Source organism: Borostomias antarcticus (genome assembly GCF_949987555.1).
Source record: "Borostomias antarcticus genome assembly, chromosome: 6".
Taxonomy (NCBI): domain Eukaryota; kingdom Metazoa; phylum Chordata; class Actinopteri; order Stomiiformes; family Stomiidae; genus Borostomias; species Borostomias antarcticus.
In genome coordinates, this window is record NC_140239.1 from 22,164,112 (window position 1) to 22,183,476 (window position 19,365).

General features: G+C 44.0%; 1 protein-coding gene across 1 annotated transcript; it reads left to right on the forward strand.

Annotated features, from left to right (window-relative positions):
• Positions 1-381: 381 nt before the first annotated feature.
• On the forward strand, positions 382-16,369 carry cfap61 (cilia and flagella associated protein 61; the record flags this gene model as incomplete). Its single annotated transcript, XM_084440061.1, is given in 25 exon segments — positions 382-524; positions 630-780; positions 883-959; positions 1,268-1,343; positions 1,414-1,532; positions 1,741-1,873; positions 2,926-3,132; positions 3,256-3,318; positions 3,406-3,512; positions 4,086-4,125; positions 4,295-4,434; positions 4,817-4,943; positions 5,646-5,723; positions 5,812-6,021; positions 6,595-6,723; positions 9,066-9,193; positions 11,457-11,549; positions 11,747-11,915; positions 12,130-12,304; positions 13,558-13,850; positions 13,955-14,282; positions 14,927-15,015; positions 15,104-15,309; positions 15,858-15,954; positions 16,169-16,369. Coding segments are annotated over 25 exon segments (3,579 nt in total).
• Positions 16,370-19,365: the final 2,996 nt, after the last annotated feature.

Consider the following 19,365-nt stretch of genomic DNA (forward strand, 5'->3'; position numbering starts at 1 on the left):
TTCGACGTCAGCAGGCATTCTGTTGCTATAGTTACCCCATCCCTTCCAAATTAATGTTAGCTAGGCTTGATAACCTTCACACTTTGCCAGCTACGTTTTGAAACATCAGCATTTATTTGGATCCCTACTTTGTAGGCTACCATATGTAAGCCTACAGAATTTCATTCATAGTCGAAAGGTTTTGATGAAACTTATAGGTAAGAGACTGTTGGCAAGCTTGTTAACGTTAGCTTGCTAGCATAACGTTAGATAAATCATCAGGCATCGAAGATTTTGTGTATTGATTAGTCTCAATTGATTAATAATAAATTAGCAGCCATGTAAGTTAGCCAATATGTTTATTATGTTTTCTTCCTTTATTTAGTCTCAAATCGGACAAAGATGAGGACTATTACTTCATCAGGTGGTAAAGTTGAAACAGTGACAATCAGAAGAACGGAGTCAGCTGATGCTCAACAGATCAACAGCCTCATCAGTCCTGCCACTGTGTCAGTGTTTGGGAGAATTAATGTTATTTACTTACTGTGAGTATCAGCAACAGATTGCAACACACAATTAAGTATGCCTATAATAGCACACCAAAGAGGGCATGATGTCCTAACCAAAATCTGCTATTTTCAAATTCTTAGAGAGAAAGCCAATCTGGCAGTGACCCTTAACAATGCAAAGGGTGAAGTCCTAGCCCATGCCACGTTCTTTGACCACCCCATCGGAGGCCTTGTGGATCAAGCCTCCTGGGAATCACTGATGCATGACAATTTCAACGCTGAAAAATGCACAGTCTGTATCAAAGTTATACTGCATTTTGCAACATTTTAAATTTTCATTATTACCTATACTACGGAAATTGGTGATTGTAATTGTGAGTTCTCTTTATGGCAGCCTTTGAACACACTCTTCCTGCACCTCTTTGTGGGACTACCAATATTCTCTATTGGCAGTGCTAAGGAGATAATAAGGTAAAGATACCAGATAGAACAGCAACACTAACTGGAGCTTTGGTTCTTCTCATTACCCTGTAACAAGTCCAGCGTTGGATAACATGTTCTTCACATAATGAAATTACCTCGGTTGGAATCTTGTTTGTGGCAACTGATGATACAATACCATTCCCATAGATTATATATTTGTCCAAGTTGGTTCCACAGCCATTCCATCAAATCTTGAATCACAGACATGAGCGTAGATACCCCTGATGTGATGTTGCATGTATTTCTTGGCTTTTTCTTGCCAGACTGATGGACTTTCTAAATGTGTCTCCTTGCAGAGCTGTCTTCAATGCTATCACAGAGCTTCAGTACATCTACCTGGTGACACCAAACAGCGGTTGCATAGGTGAGAAGTGTGTTGCTCTTGCTTTTCTTCAAAAAGCTGTCATGATGGATTGAACCTGAAATCTGTGTATTTTTAGAGCCTGCACTGGTTGAGATATTTGAACCTATGAAGAGCGTTAAGGATCCTGGGCCCCAGTGCTCCGCATTTGTGTGCCACAGACACAACTACTGTCCAAGACTGCATGTCCGCCGAGCAAGGTCTTCACAATCCATACTCCCACAACATATGTGAACTGTGCCAAGTTGGAAATTGCTTTATATAAAGAAGTGGGACAGTTTTTCTCAGGAATCATATGTACTTGCCATCATGTTTGATGATTTGGGGAATTAAACCTAAAACAGATTCCACATCCATTGTTTTATTATGATCACAGCACACAGATGAATGTGTGGTCTTGTGCTACAGGATGGAGGATCACGACGACCTCACACCCATATTTACAGAGCAGACAAAAGCTCTGACAGACTCCTATGGGCCTTACTTTCTCGCTGAGCTCATTGAGGCTCAGGATGAGGAAAATCATGCAGCTATTTGTGAGGTCAGTATGCTACAGATCCATTTCAGTGTTGTCATGAATATCTGGGCTATGTGTCTCAATTTCAAGTGCATTTCAGCCTTGGCCAAAACCACAGTTTAGAAAATGTCAAGCCTGTTTGTGAATATAGTTTGGATAAGGTGTGCTACCTTTATTTGGTGCTTGTTGATGTACTCTCTGTTGGTTTAAAGGTGGGGTAGGTAGTTTGACGTCAACAAGGCCTCCGATTGGTCATCTTTTTCAAAAGAACCCGCCCCTCCCTCTTGTCAATCATTATGTAGTCCCTCCCTCCAAACATGACTGGTAGGTGTGGCGAGATAGAGACCCTGATTGGTCAATACATTCGGGCGCTGTGCATTCTTTGAATCCAAAATACAGAGGCAGTGGTAAACACGGAGATCCAAGTTTATTCTCAGAGCACTTCTGTTACTGATAGCTGAAAGGATATTATGCCAATTTTACCAAATAAAGCCAAAAGCAAACTACCTATCCCACCTTTAATTATTTGCCATTATTGTTCTGATCCACTGTCAGAGCAGCAAGGCTATTTCAAATTTAATAGCAGTGGTGCAAATGCTTTTGCCTGATTCACATAACCTGCTGGGGTGCATTCCCCCAGGACTTTAAGAAGATGACAGATCCTTCCTCCCCTCTCTGCAACTCAAGCTGACATGTGTTCATGGCAGCATATGGTAGATGAACGTTGATCGTCTGCCAAGACATGCTCTCACTGAACATATTGTGTCCAGACATCTGTAGCATTTTGATTTTTTTTTGTCATGAATGTGTTCTTCATTCAGAGAACAAACATCACAACATTGCCCTGGAGGATTGTACTATTCATCCCCCTTTCTCTCAGGAAGATCATTTAGGTCAATTATTCCACACACAGTATTTTCATTTTGACGAATGGTATTATTTATTTGAAAATTCTCCATTTGGAAACTAACTTCAATTGTTGTTCCACAGTGCTACTGAAAGTTGCCATCCAGTGATCTACATTTGTTTTTGGTTCATTAAGTAATAATCATGTGTGCGTGTGTGTTTTTTTAAAGAGTGAGGAAAAGGCTGTTGGCTTCATCAGCGTGAGTGGTGACATCAATTTGAAGCTGTTGAATGAGTGTTTTGAACTTGGGCCATTTAATGGTCTCTACAAGCCACGCTCAGAGGACCGGCCTGAGCCTGTCCCTGACCCCCCAGAGGGAGAGGACCAACCTTTGGAGGAAGCCAAACCTGGCAGCCCACAGGAGTCCACTAAAAAGGTGCAGTACTAATGGTATGAACTAGGAGGACTGAGCCATCCAAAACCACAAGCATCACAATATATACTACTTTGACAGATGGAACCAATTTCAGGCCCAATGTAATGTTTGTTCCTACATCAGGAGATGGACCAAACTGAGGAGCTAAAGGAAGATATTACAGAGTCACCCAGTGAGATTTCTGAGGTAAACCAGACACTTCTTGTGTTACAGTTTTATGTATGTTATCTCTCATATCAGTTATTGAATATAATATTCCTACACCCATTTCAGCCCACCCATGCCGATGCTGTACCCTCCCCGATTCCTAATGACTGTCTAGAAACACCAAACGCCTTCTGTATTCAGCTGTTTGTCATTGACAAGAAATTTGAAATGAGGTAAGTTCAAGGGGAGGTCACAAGCATATAATTACTCACCTAGTTATTTATTGATGCTGCATATTATATAGGACAACTATATATTGTCACATTTCATTAATTTTATGAGAAACTCGCTGAAATAATACAAAGGCACATAATTAATTCACATATTTAAAGTAATATTACTAATGGTAACAAGGCTTTTCCACTTTATGAATGGTTAGAAACAACCATTCACTTCTTATGGCATACATCCAGTGTGTATCAGTCATGCGTTGTCTAAAGGAGAGAGACTGATTGTTAGTTGGCTCCTGCTGGGTCCCTCTCTCTGTCGCCTTACTGCCCAGCTGTTACAGAATATGGAACCCAGTCACTCCCCACCGAGAGTGAGCATGTAATTAATGAGTGTGGTGCTTAAAGCGACAGCAACTTGAAGGAGAGAAGTTGAGCTTAGACCAATGGGCATTGTGTTCAAATGGGCAGATTGTTTGGCCAGTTGTTCCACTGCTGTCATCTCTGTGCTGGCTCTGATTCAGGCTTTGGCAGGGACTTGTTTTCACTTAACTTCCTTTTTCTCATTCCATCCAACAGATCGGTGGACTTTCTCCCAAACATATTCAAACTTTTCCCTGTAAGCAGCACATACAATTCTTAACCCTAATACTCTGCGTCATTTCAAAACATATCAATATCAATTGCAATAGACATCCTGTAATAGACATCCTCTAACCCGAAGTGCACACGTAAATGTTTAATAAAATAACAAAAGGTGATAAAGCCCGTCTCCTTGCTCCCCTCAGGACCGGGACTTCTGTGTCATCTCGGTGCCGAAGCTTGCTCCTGAGTTCCCCCTCCTCCAGAGCTTCCTCCGGGTGGTGCCACGCCACACCAGCAGTCTGCCCCAGGAGCTCTACATCTTCCACCGCTCCGGACTGCTCAAGTAGGTTATTCTCATCTCCCTAGCCCGAGGACAGGTTCAGAGACAACAGAGGAGAGGCTGGTTCTAAAATGCCTGTTGGGCGTTGTGTCTTTCCATAAGATTTGGCATGTCGAATCCTGAAAACTCCAGCTTTAGATCTTTTCACATTCCACATTCCAGGCAGTAAATAAACAATGCCGTAAATTTGGTTCCAAAACAGCTTAAAACCATCTCGGCTGTTGTTTCGGAACCCGGTTCAACACTTGGTATATAGATCAATGAATAGGGAACACATACTGTAGGGAGTACCGAAGATGGAACCAATAGAGAATAATACTCAGGATGGCTACTTCAGCTATTATGAGAGCTACTGTACCTGTGATCTGTGGTCTTCTAATCTTAGGAGCTTTGAGGTGAGGACTGCGGTGACTGCGGACAGGCCTGCCGTGTGCAACATGGTGAAGGAGCTGAGCCTGCATGAGTCTCTTCTGCAGGACTTGGACGTGTTCTATGAGGCTCGCAGAGACCCGGTCAGTCACAGCCTGGAGATCAGAACATAGCCCTGGAGATGGAACTCTGTCATCCAGATTGTTGCTCGTTTTTGACAACCTGGACCTTATTTACGACATATTATAAGACGTTTGACTCACCGAGATCACTTTGGTGTAGTTCGGAGGCATGTAGAAGAAATTTAAAATCCAGCGCGAGCCAGTATATCCATGTAATGGCGGTGGTCGGGGCACTTAGAACGCAGTTTCTAAAAATCTATTTTCTGCCGCGAAACGGTTGTTTTCATCAATCTGTCTTTATGAATCGCTAGTTGTGCTTACATAGAGCATAGGCCTGTTGTGGTTTTTCACATGCCCCTGTAATATGATCTTTAGAAACGTCTTTCGAAACGAAATAGCTTCCTCACTTGCTCCAGCACGCATGCGCACAGCGTGCAATTGTTGCTCCAGCACGCTGTGCGCATGCGTGCTGGAGCAAGTGAGGAAGCTATTTCGTGTTAAACTTGATTTATGTTGTGATTGACAGCCCAGCTGTCAGCTATGACAGAGCTCCAACACAGATAATGAGTTCTGAAATGAGTAGGGAACCATTTTCGTGTAATCATAGAGTTGGAAAGGATTTGGTGTTTGAGAATACTCTCTGTGCCCAATGGGCTAAGGGAACTCATCCCTCTCAGTCCCTCTCTCTCTGCTTCTCCTTTCTCTTCTCTCTTTGTCCTCCAGGATGGTACTCCAGTGCAGGCGTTAGTTGCCCAAGTGCACAACCAAGTCGTCGGCATCGTAATCATCAGAAACGAGGAGGTAGTTCTATTTTCTTGTGATGAACCCCAACCAGAATGAGCCGGTACGCTCGCTTGACACGTTGCAATGAATAATTTCCCGTTCTTAGGATATCAATTACATCCGAGCCAACTACAACATCGAGAACTTCATCTACTTCAGCCACCACCACTACGAGGAGCACGGCCAGCTGTGCCACTTCGCCCTCAACCCTGTCTTCCAGCACTACGCCAAACACTTCCTCAAAGAGGCGCTGCGTCTGGCCCACAAATCCTGCCTGTACTACCCCGTCTACCCCCCCTTGTGCCGCAGCCAGAAGGTGAGCGCAGCAGCCCGAGGGCCATCCAGACCCGATGGGCTCGTCCTCGCCGTGCCCACTCTACAGTGTGTGTTTGTGCATGCCGTGGCGTGTGCTCAGTTACAGATATTCATTAGCGTGGCGTTCCTGCGTGTCTGCTGCTCAGGCCTCTCTGAGTCTCCCTGGGGTCAGGGAGGCAGGTGCTGCTGACAGGAACGCCAGCTCCACCTCTCTGGACCATAAATAAGACATTTCCTCACTGTGTGTAGAGGCCTTCACCCGCTCCACTAATTACCTTCCGCAAACACATGCCAGATTGGGAGACGATGAGGTGTAAATAGAATAACGGACGCAAGGAGAGCGTCGGAAGCATTTGGCGAGCCCGTTTCGAGGGTGGGATTTGCCAGTCGTGATCAAGGGGGGCTTCTATGTGCTGGAAACGCACGTTGATGTACGCCAATCTCCTCTTAAGAGCTAATTATCACCTTGGCTTTGGCACCTGTGAGTTGCCCCCCACCCCTGTTAGTGGTATAGGCCAGAAGGGAGGGGGAGCAGTTTACCTAACATTGTGCCCTTTTCTGTCCCTCCCCACAGAACTCCTGTGCCCATTACCTGACCTCTGTCCTGAACTGCATGGTCCCTGTACGTCCACGGCGCCAGATTGTTTACTCCCTGGAGGAGCTGGGCATCAATGCCCCGTCCAAGCAGATCACCAAGGACCAGGTGGGCACTGCAGCAGCTGGTGAAAAGGGTTTAATCATGCCAGGGAATGCAGATGGGCAAAAACGCCTCTCGTTCACAAGATGAAAAGGACATGGAGAGAGAGAGAGAGAGAGAGAGAGAAAGTGAGAGAGAGAGAGAGAGAGAGAGAGACAGAGAGAGAAAGGGCGAGAGGGAGACGAGAGTTTATATGAGAGTGAGAGCATTGAGAAAGTCTGTAGTAATTGATTTGTCCACAGGAGGGCACTGCTTTAATGTTGATGTGCCCCTTCCTAAGGGTTCAAACTATGGACTGATTGCTCATAATAACTCAGGGATGTGTGAATAGTTGGAGAGTGACTGTTATGAATTATGAGTCAGGAGCAAAACCCCCCTGAAAAGAGTAAGTTACAATACATCACACTTACAGTGACCGGCTAACTCAGATCGTGGGTACATTGGGCGGATGTTTGGGGTGGCTGTTGCTCAGTGGTAGAGCAGTTCATCCAATGATCGTAGGGTCGGTGGTTCGAATCCCACCTCCTCCAATCCACATGTCGAAGTGTCCTTGGGCAAGACACCGAACCCCAAATTGCTCCCAATGAGCAGGCTAGCACCTTGCATGGCAGCTGCCGCCATTGGTGTGTGAATGGGTAAATGTGAGGCCATTGTAAAATGCTTTTGATAAGCACTATATAAGTGCAGTCCATTTACACAACAACTCCACATTACACCACAATATGAATATGGTACTGTTAAACTTGTTTTGCATGCGTTGAATATTGAGTGATTTGATTGATTAGTTAAAGCATGTTTTCGTAGTGGGACAGCCCCACTTTTCCACATTAGTCTCTACACGCAGTCCATTTCCACCCACAGCCTGAGGCTGTTTTCAAAGAGCTTATTTCTATGTAGAGGGCAGCAGATGGTTCTTTCGACAGATGGTTGGTCATGTTTGCTACTGCTGGTTAACAGGTAAATCAGCATCTTTTCATTCTCAATGTTCAGTAGACTGTACGATCCATTAATATGCTGAAAAAATCCAACGTGGAACCCTAATCAAAGCTTATACATAGATGCGTATGTATATAATGTAGTCTATTTTTACATTGCCTGAGTACTACATATTGTTCTCTATTCAGGATCCATTTTCACTGCTTCACTGGAGTTCTGGTGCACAACATGTTATGCAGCACGTTGCCATGTTCTCCCTCTCATCTCTTGTATTTAATCCCAAAAAAATATCATGTATGTGTCATATGTGCAGCCCCCCCCCCCCCCCCCCACCTCACAGTGCATTAGCAGATACACCTGCATACAGCGCTTCAGCCTATCCAATTTAGCACCTCCATTTAGTAACACGGCAACCATCATTTCCAGGCTGCCATGTAGATAAGAGCGCGCCTTGCAGCTTTGTCTCATCCTCCTGATGTAAACCCAGGGTCCAGCAGCGCCGTGTTAATCAGATTTTAAGCACCTGTTCCCTCTTCTGTCAATACGGGATCATATTACACAGGACCGTGGTCACAGCACCAGGCCATTATGTTCAAGATAGGTTAGGCATTCTCCATGAGGATGGAGACAGCTGCACCTGCTCCATGCTGCAGTACCTGCAGAGGGGAAGCTTATCTTAGATTGTCTGGTTATCTGGTGTGTTCCACATCAATTTTGCTGCTCTACAAAGCAAATGTAATTTACTTAATTTGTTTGTGGAGTCATCATTTTTAGTGTCAATACAGTCATATTTCCTCATAAGGTGTGATATTTTTTTTAGGACAGGGTACATGATTTCCCAGCTGGAAATTATGTATGTAAGAAAGTTGTCAATGTTTCTCAGTCCTTTGTTATTTGCTACCATTTCTATTCAACAAGATGTATTGGGGGAACCAACTACCGAATTATGAACACTCAAGCAGCAACCAGCACACAGGCATCACAGAGATTATTAGTGATTAGTGGTAGCATTCAGGGTTGGAAAATAGCACAACACTCTCTCCATTGATTTTTTATTTTGAATGTTATATATATTCAATGACTTGCATTTGGACATACCGGTACAACATTTGGCTAAAAGCCGGCACTCTCTCGTAGACAGCTAAGAGCTCAGCTAAGGGAGAGATGCCCATCTCTGCACTTTAGACATTCTATTTGTCATTCAATGACACTGAAAATGGAACATTTCTGAGCACATTATTATTAGCACTTTTAGGAATTTGATTATTGTGTGGCATATGTAGTATTTGTTGAATTACTAAAATGGCTGGCGTATCTGCATGATTTTCATGACAGACAGAGACCTTGAAAGACTGCCTTAATTATTCAGTCAGGTGAATAGGACTATGAATGTCAGTCTTTTTCCCCATTAGATTCCATATGCCCTCAACCACATCAACAGAAAATTAACAATGGAACCCAAAGTCACCATCAATGCCAGAATCGTGGTAGTGGGGGCATCAGACACAGGACTAGCCTTCCTGGCGGTGCTTGCTTTCTGGTAAGTATTCAGCATCACAAATGTCATTATTTCAGTACTATCTACAGTATGTATTTGTGTGTGTGTGCATATATATGTATATATATATATAATCAGATCCCACTTTGGATGATTATAATTAGCGGGAGCGACCTGCAGGCATTAGTGGAGCAGCTTGTGCCAGAAATATGAGCAGGGGCTAATAAGCATACACCATGAGCAACATGTGTGAACACAATACAATCCATCCCCCATCTTCAGCTCCCACCAAGGCAACAGATTGGTGTTACAAAACTTTGTTTTTGAACTCTCAGCCAAGGATGCATTGGTTGTCAGCTTTTATTTTGCCCAACATTACCTATTTTAGCTAATCAAGGCCTTTATGATAAGTCAACTTCTTGAATTGGGTATCAAAGCATCAGGCTCGGATATAAGTCTGCACTATGAACACAGTAAGAGCTGGAGTACACAGCTCTGGTCCAAAGTGTATGTCAATACCCCTCACCGAAAGAATGAGTTGCTTTTTTCTCACCCCAGTGTCTTATTCCTGGAATCCAATCTCTGCTAATGTCACCAGAGCACAGTGGAGAGGCGCTTCGTGTTTGCATTCGTCCCAGCTTTGAGATTAACTGTTCCCCCAAACAATGAGGAAGTGAGGCCTGCCGATTCGCCACGAGGCTGATAACTGCCAGGCAACCGGGGTCATTGTGTGGAGGAGTGAAAGCGGAGAGCATGCATAACTCAGGAAAGGGGGTGGGGGGGGGGGGGGGTGGCAGGGAGGCGCTGGGGCGGCGCGGCGGGCACACAGCTGCCCGGGGCTGGCATTCAGGAGGGCTGGGCCCTGGCCCTTTAATTAGCTACTCCACTGTTCTCCTGTCAGGGTTCTTCTGCAGCGATCTGTGTTTGCTGTCACTAATGAGTTGACTAATGAGGCAGTTAGTGTCCACTAAACTAATGGTGAGGAGGCGCAGCAGTGGCCTGGTGAGTGATGGGTCAGCCCGGGCCCTGCTGGGCCCCCTTATCAGGCTGGCCCAAACGGCTGGCCCCCAGCTTCCCTGGGCTCATTGAGCCAGCCCCTGCCCCCTCCATTACTCAGTGGGACAGGGTCAAAGCAGAGAGCAGGGCAGACAGATAAAGACACGTGGGGGGGGGGGGGCTCTTGGTCAGGGAGCAGGGTCACCACAGCCGTCTGTCACTGCCTGATAACAGCCCAGGAGCTGTGATTTAAACCCACCTTCTGGCTCAGATTAACCAGGAAAGTTTGAATGATTGAAATGAGGATGTGTTCTGTGTTTGCTAGAAAACATATTGCAGATTAGGGCCCAAACAGACTTAACTCATTGCACAGCTATTCATTTTTCATTTTTACAATATTGTTGACATGAATAATTTTTTTAATTACTGAGTGGTTATTTATTTGTGTTCTGAGACATCTGTATTTGTTTGAAAGGTATTTCTACACCCTAATACGCAAATCAAATCTAGTGCATTCATAAAAACAGGAAGATAAATCCCTCTTCCTTCCTAAAATGGAAGGTTCACCCGCAGGTGATCTGAAGCTTGACATGACAAGGCTTTGGTCGATGTGTACACCATCCTCTTTTCAGCGCACATCGGACTTTCCTCTGCTGTATCACCAATGGAGACTGATAATGTCCTTTTGGCGCTGACAAAAGGGGTCATTTACATCACAAGAGACCTTTTACACTCCTGAGAGTAAACGCATAAGAGGGACACTACAGGCTGTGGGCAGGGGAAAAAAGCAGCCCTAACAAAGGGAGGGTTTTCACTGTGAGGCTTTTAGAAAAGAAAGGATTTATGTATGCCGATGTAGATGAAATGCAATAGGGAATTCAGGCCCAGAGCATTCAGTCGCACCGCCTTCCCCCCCAGCTCTCAGAGAATAGCAACACAGTGCCATGTAAAGTAGCCTTTGCTCATTTCTGTGTGTTCTATTCTTGTTTCTGTATTCCTGGAACCAGTGATGTATAATCAGATTCCCTGGACTACATGGGAACAGGAACTGAGAGATCATTGGTGGAACACTGCTTTGATCATTAGTTCAGTAGTACTTCAGAGTCCATGAGATCATCGTTTCTCCGAAAATCAATTTCTCTTCTCTAATAACTTTTACTGTATGCGAGAGCACTCAAGCTGTGGAAACGGCTGAGTCCACCACATGACCCAGACCAGCACAATTTCAGACATTCTTGGCTGAGGGCTATGGATGTACATACTGGAAATCAGGTTTACTCTGAATGATTTACTCTTATTCTCTTTGCAGCCCGCATCTGAGGTTCAACAACATGACTTTGATCTCAACACATGGCTTCCCAGGCTCCGACAACAGTGATAATATGAGGTTTCTGTCCACAAGGTAAGACCCTCCCTTCTGAAGACATTATGCGTAGGTCTGGCGACCTAATTCAATCATCTTGAGTAGACATCACATACTGTGTGATCCCATGATATACAGTGTCCACCTATTCAAACCATCTTTCAACGGGCTTCAGAAAAGGGCATGTGTCGTTAAGTCTGTTCTCATTGCACCGCCATCCAATCTCCTGTTCGTAGTCACAGCTACAGTGACAGAGACCACGCCCAGCTGTCTCTGCGCTCCTGGATCAACGTAGTGACGGGCAAGATGATGGGCATCGACCGAGCGGCCAAGCACGTGCTGGTGTCAGGGGGAAGAAAGGTGCCCTATGACCACCTCATCCTCTGCACTGGCCAGCAGTACCAGGTTAGTGAAAGTCACAACACAATGTTCAAAGAGTAGTCTGTGTATATCTACATTTTAATTCAGTCAACCTTTAATCCCAGCCAGTGAATTTACAGCTCATTGCTATATGTAGTTATTATCCTGAACCTTTTTATGGGTAAGTCAGTCAAGAACAGTTTCTTATTTGCAATGTCAAATAGGACAAAATACATTTAAATTTGTGTTATTGCTCTAGGTTCCTTGTCCCAGTGGAGTGGATATAAGCCAGCCCACCACTAACAGTGAGCTCCCAGTTCAGTCTGTCCGGAGATACACAGGGCCAGTTCCCTCCAATCTCTTCACCCTCAACGACCACCACGACTGTGCGACAGCGTATCACTGGCTCCTGAGAAACTTTGTGGAGTTGGATGGTACGTACATGTACTGTATGGAAGTGCTACATAGACCATTCTACTCACCAGTATGTCATTATTCAGCTAATCAGTGCTCAACTGCCTATGAATAATGAGCACCTAATTAGAGAAAGGACATCTTTAATATTCGGCACCCATTTACAGCATCAAGTCCGTTTATGAGAAGCCAGGGTTTCTGCCGCTGATGAAAAGACCGATGCCATTACGCAAAATTAATCTTTTTTCTCTGAAGGAATATAAGATGTGCAGTGATCCACATTAAGCCTATTATAGTAACTAATTAAGGGATCCGCTCATTATGGGGGAAACAATTAGTAAATGCAAATTCTGAAAGCAGGCATCAACATAAGAAATTCAGAATTGCATAGAAATGCATTAGCCCCTGAGTTCTGACAATAGAAGTGGAAGTTGTATAGAAATTATACAATTCTTATACTGTATGTCGAATGTAGTCTACTGCCATAGCTAGCCCCAGTCACAGTTTCAGCACCATGGACAGAGCAACCACAGAGCCCTGTCCAATGAGGAGGTTCCTTGATTTGCTTGGTTAAATAGTGCAGCATAAAAAGATATTATGAGCATAGTGATAGAATACAGTGCCCCAATAATATATTCTGCAGTTGGAGAATTTCATAGTTCAGTATCTGTACCTGAGCTATGTGCAGTTGAAGAGAACAGTGTCACACTGCTTTTCAATCTGCATCATTGTTAATCTTACAAAGCAGCTAGCATACAGACTGTTCGTATTCCGTCTCCTGCTTCCCCCCAATTGCCTGGAATGCTAATAGCTCTGGCTTTCCCATTTCAGATAGTTAGCCCAAGAGTAGGAGCACATACTGTAGCTTGAACAGACGAAGGGCACTTTCGATACAACCATGAAAGGATAGCTTCTCCTAGGCTGATTTCATTTACATTATTAGCATTGTTGTATTCTCATGATCGTGGCATGCTTTCTGTTACAAAGAGGCTGTGCTGGAGGAATGTGAGGGTCTATTGAGTGTACTCTCTCTCTCTCTCATCTACTACTGCTCTTCACCGCAAACCGGAGAGTCATTTGAGTTGCCTTGCAACCTGTTGCCAAGTAACCTCCTCCAGTCACAGAACATCTGAGCAATCTGAAAGGACTGAGAATCAAATGTTTTTAATCTTTTCTATTCCTTCTTTTGTACATCTGAATTGCATCACGCTTACTGTTCATACACTTTGTTGCCTGCTGAGTGATTCGTTTTTTTTCCACCATGGCTCTATAGGTAATGCCGTAGTGTATGGCAACAGCATTGATGTGTACACCTGTGTGGAGTCTCTGTTATGCCTGGGAGTCCACGGCTCCCGCATCCATCTGGTCCACCTGTCCTCTGAGTGCTCCAGCCCCTGCTTTAGCAACCCCACCGTGGAGAAGGCCATCCAGAAGGCCTTAGAGAAGGCCGAGGTCCAGGTCCACCACAACTGCCTGCTGGCGCAGATGAATGATGGACAGAACCCAGAGCCTCTCTCCTCAGTGTCCTTCACCACTGACAGACAGCCCCTGCGGCTTCAGTGTTGTGTGAGTTCCAAGTTGACAGGTTTTTGGGTTTTCATTTTCTCTGTAAATGTCACAAGTAGCGTCCTTGAGCGAATCCAACGACGTCCACCATTTTCTCCCCGTAGGTTTTCATTAACCTGTCCTCCAGAGGGGTGGACTATGATGCCTTCAAGAGCATCAACGATGCCTGTCTGGTGTACGACGGCCGGCTGGTCATAGACACCACCTTCCACACCAACGACTCCACCATCAGGGCTGCCGGGCCCCTCACCAAGTTCGCCCGGCGTTACCACGTCGACCCGTGGTCCCACTCCAGCTTCAATTCCAAGGAGGTGGGCCAGGAGCTGGCCGCTGTGCTGCTGCCCTTCTTCGACCCCACCCTGGATCCTGCCATCGAGCCTCCGGCCGACCACGACCGCCTCATCCCCATGTACAAGCAGGCCAAGATTCAAGGTCTGCTTCCGACCCAGACATGGCTTGAGCAATACGGTTCATCCATGTGTTCAGAAAGCTCGTCCAGGATTATACTGCCCTTGTGCTGTACATGTGCTCTAACCTTCTCATCTAGCAGTCCATTTTCTATCTACATAGGATCATTTAATTCAGCTCCTGCAGTTTTTTATTGTGCAATGGTAGTGGAATTTTGGGGCTGCTTTACTTTTGATTGTGTTTGATGATCAACCAATGATGAATCATCACAGTGTCTTGTGTATTCACAGGTAACCAAGGTCATGTCAAGTAGCACATGAACAATATAATCCACTTCTCGTTGTCCCTTTATAATGAAATATCCATGACCTTTTCAGAGTGGTTTGTTAAGAGCTAACATGAAATGCCATATCACCAGACATGGCAATTCAGTGCGTTCTCAAAATAATTTTCCTTTCCAATTCCAGAATTAATGCTCACCGAATGTGCAGATTAATCATTTAATAAAAAAATGGTATGCCCCTGCACAAATCTTCAGTTGGAGAAAGAACGTTTAGTTTAATAAATTGAACATCATACCTTTATTTAGCTATATTGGCCTTAAGTTACTTTATTCGAGAAGACCTTCCTATCATATTTTTACATATTGGGCACTGCTGTTTACCAAGGCGGGAGACTACCAGGAGGATACAGCTATCTCCATGTCACCAAACCAGCCATTCAGCTTCCCCCAACAGGGACACTTGTGATCCAACAGGTATGTAGCAATTTTAAAACTTTTCCAGGGGAACACGTCTGTAGAATTTCTATGTTAATATCGGTGTAATGTGGCACATCTCTCCCAGGGCAGAGAGATCTTTACCGGCCGAATAGAGACGGGGAATGTCTTCCACCTGCATCTCAATCAGTACGAAATGGTGGAGACCGTCACCTGCCTCTCACTGAAGCCCCTCCCAGTCTCCAACTACCTGTGTCTCTACGGGAAACACCAGCTGCTGCTGAACCACCTCTGCTCCCGCTACGACGAGGGCCTGGTTCACGACCTCTACAGGTAGGTGGCAAAGACACTGATCACGTGTAAAGAGACAACAGAGAGGGAGGAGCCAAGTCTCTGTGAGGATAGAATTATAATTACAACTGTTGTGTAAACTGTTAGTATGGTTATATTTCTCTGTTGTGAGTATGACAGCGTATTCTGATCAATAGTAATGTTAAGAGTGTGAGATCAGTGACCTTATTTCTGATGTTTCAACACAAATGACCCCCACATATAGGGGGCCATTGTCCCTGAGTCTAATCTGTTTAAGCAGGTCCCCAATCTGCTTTTCTGGTCTGTGAGGAGACAATGGTTTCGCCACCCTGCAGTAGTCACAAAGCTTTCTAACACAAATATGGCTTCGTAACTGGGCCTTGTCAGAGCTATGAATGAGGCCAATCTCAATGTCATTGTTGAAGCTGACTGAGCATCGCTAACTGTTCAAATAAGTGATTGACCATGCGACTGTTTGAGGTTATTAGATGCATTGTTCATCATGGTGTGTGTCTTGATATGAGTATGTAAATCATACAATTCAATATCTGACTTAATATCTTCTACAGCTATTTTAGGGAGAAATGGTGCCTGGCGATATATCACGATCGCTTTGCCGACTTTGAACAGGAAATGCGGCAGATCATGGATCTAACAAATGTGGAGGTCAGAATCCTTTGCCCTTAAAGTTCAAGCATATTGAATAAAGTTAATTGTAGGTCACGTGTGATAGAACATTGTGCTACAATTTGTGTTGTGTGATAATCAACCTTTCATATATTTCATATTATTAGACCAGCATGACGGGTCTAGAAACACTGAATTGGACTAAAATGGCCAAATCAACATTTTCAAGCAAGCCTCTCTTTATTTGCTCCAGATCCACAACTCTGTGTCCATCCTGGAACTCATTCAGCAGCTGGTGGATGAGGATCTGGACATTTCTGAAGACCCATATCTGTTCCTCAGAAGGATATTTGAGGAGAGTGGGGGACTGGCTACTCTGAAAACCAGCACTCTCAACTACCTGAGGTACAACAGACACCACCTGACTATGTACGCTCAGCCTGGACTACTGTGATGGCGTCTGCATGTTAACCTCCCTCAATGCCTTTGAGATTAAATTGAAATATTACCTTTTTAAGCAATAAACTAAAATAGATATATTAACTTGCTGTACATACCAACGTTTTTGAAGTGCTTTGAGTAAAAAATATCAAACCTGGTTTTAAGATTGTTCACATTTTAAAGGTACCGGATGTAATTTACGCAAATTTCAGAGGGTGGTCCCCGAAAATTGCGTATACATCATTTCTAGCACACGCACGAGGATGCACGATCAAGCGCACGAACACACGCCGAGCACATAATAGTGACGTTATACCCACATCTTCCAGGAGTTCGTCGCTGATTAGCTAAATTTCACGGGAAAAGAAAGGGATCTATGGGTATATTTGAACGAATTTTGAGAGACAACCAAGTTAGCTAGCTAGCTACAGTATGTCTGCTGGAGGAAATGGCTGAAAGAAAAGGAAGCCGGACAGGGATGTCCAATGGCGACGGCTAATGGATCAGAGAAAGAAGAGAATAAACATCCTCCTGTCAATCAAACTCAACTGGCAGGAACCGCCCGCTCAGCGGAAGTAAACTTTATTGTATACAAAACATTAGCTAAATATCATTTAGCGAAGAAAATACAAGGTAGGACATACATTTGAGTGATTCAACATGTTTATTAGACAAGAAGGAACCATTTAATCGAAGAATTAGGAAAACAAACAAAACATTTTTTTATTCAAGTTACATTGGGTACCTTTAAGCTTAAGCAAAAGTTTTTTAATTTTTAAGAAGGCTGCTTTAAAATTACATTTTGTTTATTATTTGCATTATTGTTTGCATTATTTGCATCTCTCAAATCATCATAGCTTAATTTATCTGACAAATTCCCCATGAACGGTAATAATGACACGTATTTGTAGTGACTGGAAAGCTAGTCTACTTGGCAGCATGACTGATAGGACGAGGGCTATGAGCCTTAGATGAAAGTAGATTTTGTGAGCGTGAGGAGGGGATATTCTACAGCTGTATGCTAATGAGGCGCAATATCTCCACTGGCCCTCTTTGCTCAGCACGCGCCACTGAACAAATAACCGCACACGCGCCTAAACGTATGCAGTCTTTCAAGCGGTGACCACATTAATTATTTTACCACAACATTAGGGTTAGTGGGCTATAGAGGGACACATTGAATTAGTATCCTATGTTTTTGTGGTCAGGTGGGCTAATTATAATATAACCTCCTAGCTATATCGCAACGCGAGCCACAATGTACTAGGCAGAAGACTTGCTTGGCTTTCGGAGAGTTATGAATTTAATTGAAACATGCTACTGGAAGCTGCTTTTTCTTTCAAATGTGGCAGGTTGTTGCAAGATTGTTCAACTTTAATGTGGTCCAAAACGTCTAATTTCCACACTTTTTGGGTAATGATAATGATAATAAACATAATTTAAGTGATTTGTGAAGGAACTATTAAAACGATTCTTTCACTCCCCCTCAAATACTCACACGCATGCACACGCATGCACAAACGCACGCACACACACACACACACAAACACACACACACACACACACACAAACAGTCTATACAATTATCGGGTGGAAGTTGTCCATACTGCATAGCTCGATGCAATTGTCCCGAAGTTGAGTAGCGTCCCATGGCATATATAGACGCACAATAACTTGCTAGACATCTGGCATGTGGTTGACAATAACACAATAGCATTACATCTTGAAGTAGATTAGATAGCTCATCTCATTCCTCGTGTTGATATCCAAGTGATGGGATATGATTTGACCCGAAGGAATTGGGTTTGACTGTTTTAACTAAGAGATAATCATGGTTTGGCCCATTTGGAGATGGTCTGCTTTGTCCAAAAGCAGACTGATTACGCACAGCACGCGCCGACAGCATCTCGTGGCCAGATTGCTTTTGGGTCCCATTTTACCGTGCAATTTCCTTTTCAATCACAAGCGGTATACAGCTTGCACAAGCGCGGCCATTGTAATGCAAAATAGCAAGCCCTCTTTTATTAATTATGTATGCGTAAAATGACAGATTCGAATGTCCAGAGTTAACTATCTGTCGAACACATGTCGCAACTGTCGCAATTGATGCTTTACTTTTAATGTTAGTGTTTTATTTCGTTTCCTGGCTTAATTTATTCCCGTATTCCCTCATTTGAATTAACTTTTTTGCTTCCATATTCTTTTAAAATGTTTGTAATCTGCATGTAAATTATTTGGTGTGGAAATGCTGGAATTTCATTTTGTCTGTAATCAAGGGTATAAAAAGAAGCCTGTCCCGATATGTAGGCCTATTTCCATCTATAATGTAGTGGCCTGTATTCCAAATGTCTGCTTGTTTATAAAGAAAAAGAACGACCAAATTCGAAAGATCTTTGTTGTCCTCTTTCGTTGTTCAGGCACCCCTTCCAATTTTAATTTTAGATTGTTATGGTTGTGAGTAGTGACAGACGTCTCTTTGCCAGATCAGAGCCCCCCAAAGGAGACACACAAAGCCGGGGCACGTGTGCATTTCTATACAAACTCATCAGACCGTAGAAATAGGAGGGTCCCGGCGTGTGCCTCCTTCGAGACGGGGGCTGGGGGCGGGGGTTAATACGCGCACAGTAATATAATTTTAAATAAATAAATAAATAAAACTCAGGTACATCTGCTTTGCAATCTGCAAATCCTCCTACATTTTCACCAGAAACCAAGCCCATATCCTCCCTCCCTCCCACAAGCAAATCCATAGGGATCTTAGTTCCATCTGATTGGTCGAGGATGAGGCAACAAGGGGCGAGAACAATGTCATCATTTCTCCTTAAAAAGAGTGCTGCTATGCCTAGGTGAAAGCATCTCGGCAAGAGAACGATCAATAGCAGAGGAACTTTGAACATCAAAGTATCAGATGTGTCTGTGACTGTGCAAGCGTGACCACCTGAAACTGGATTTTATTTCAGCATCATCTATTCGTCCAAAGTGCCTTTTACTCGTTTTTTCCCCGCAAAG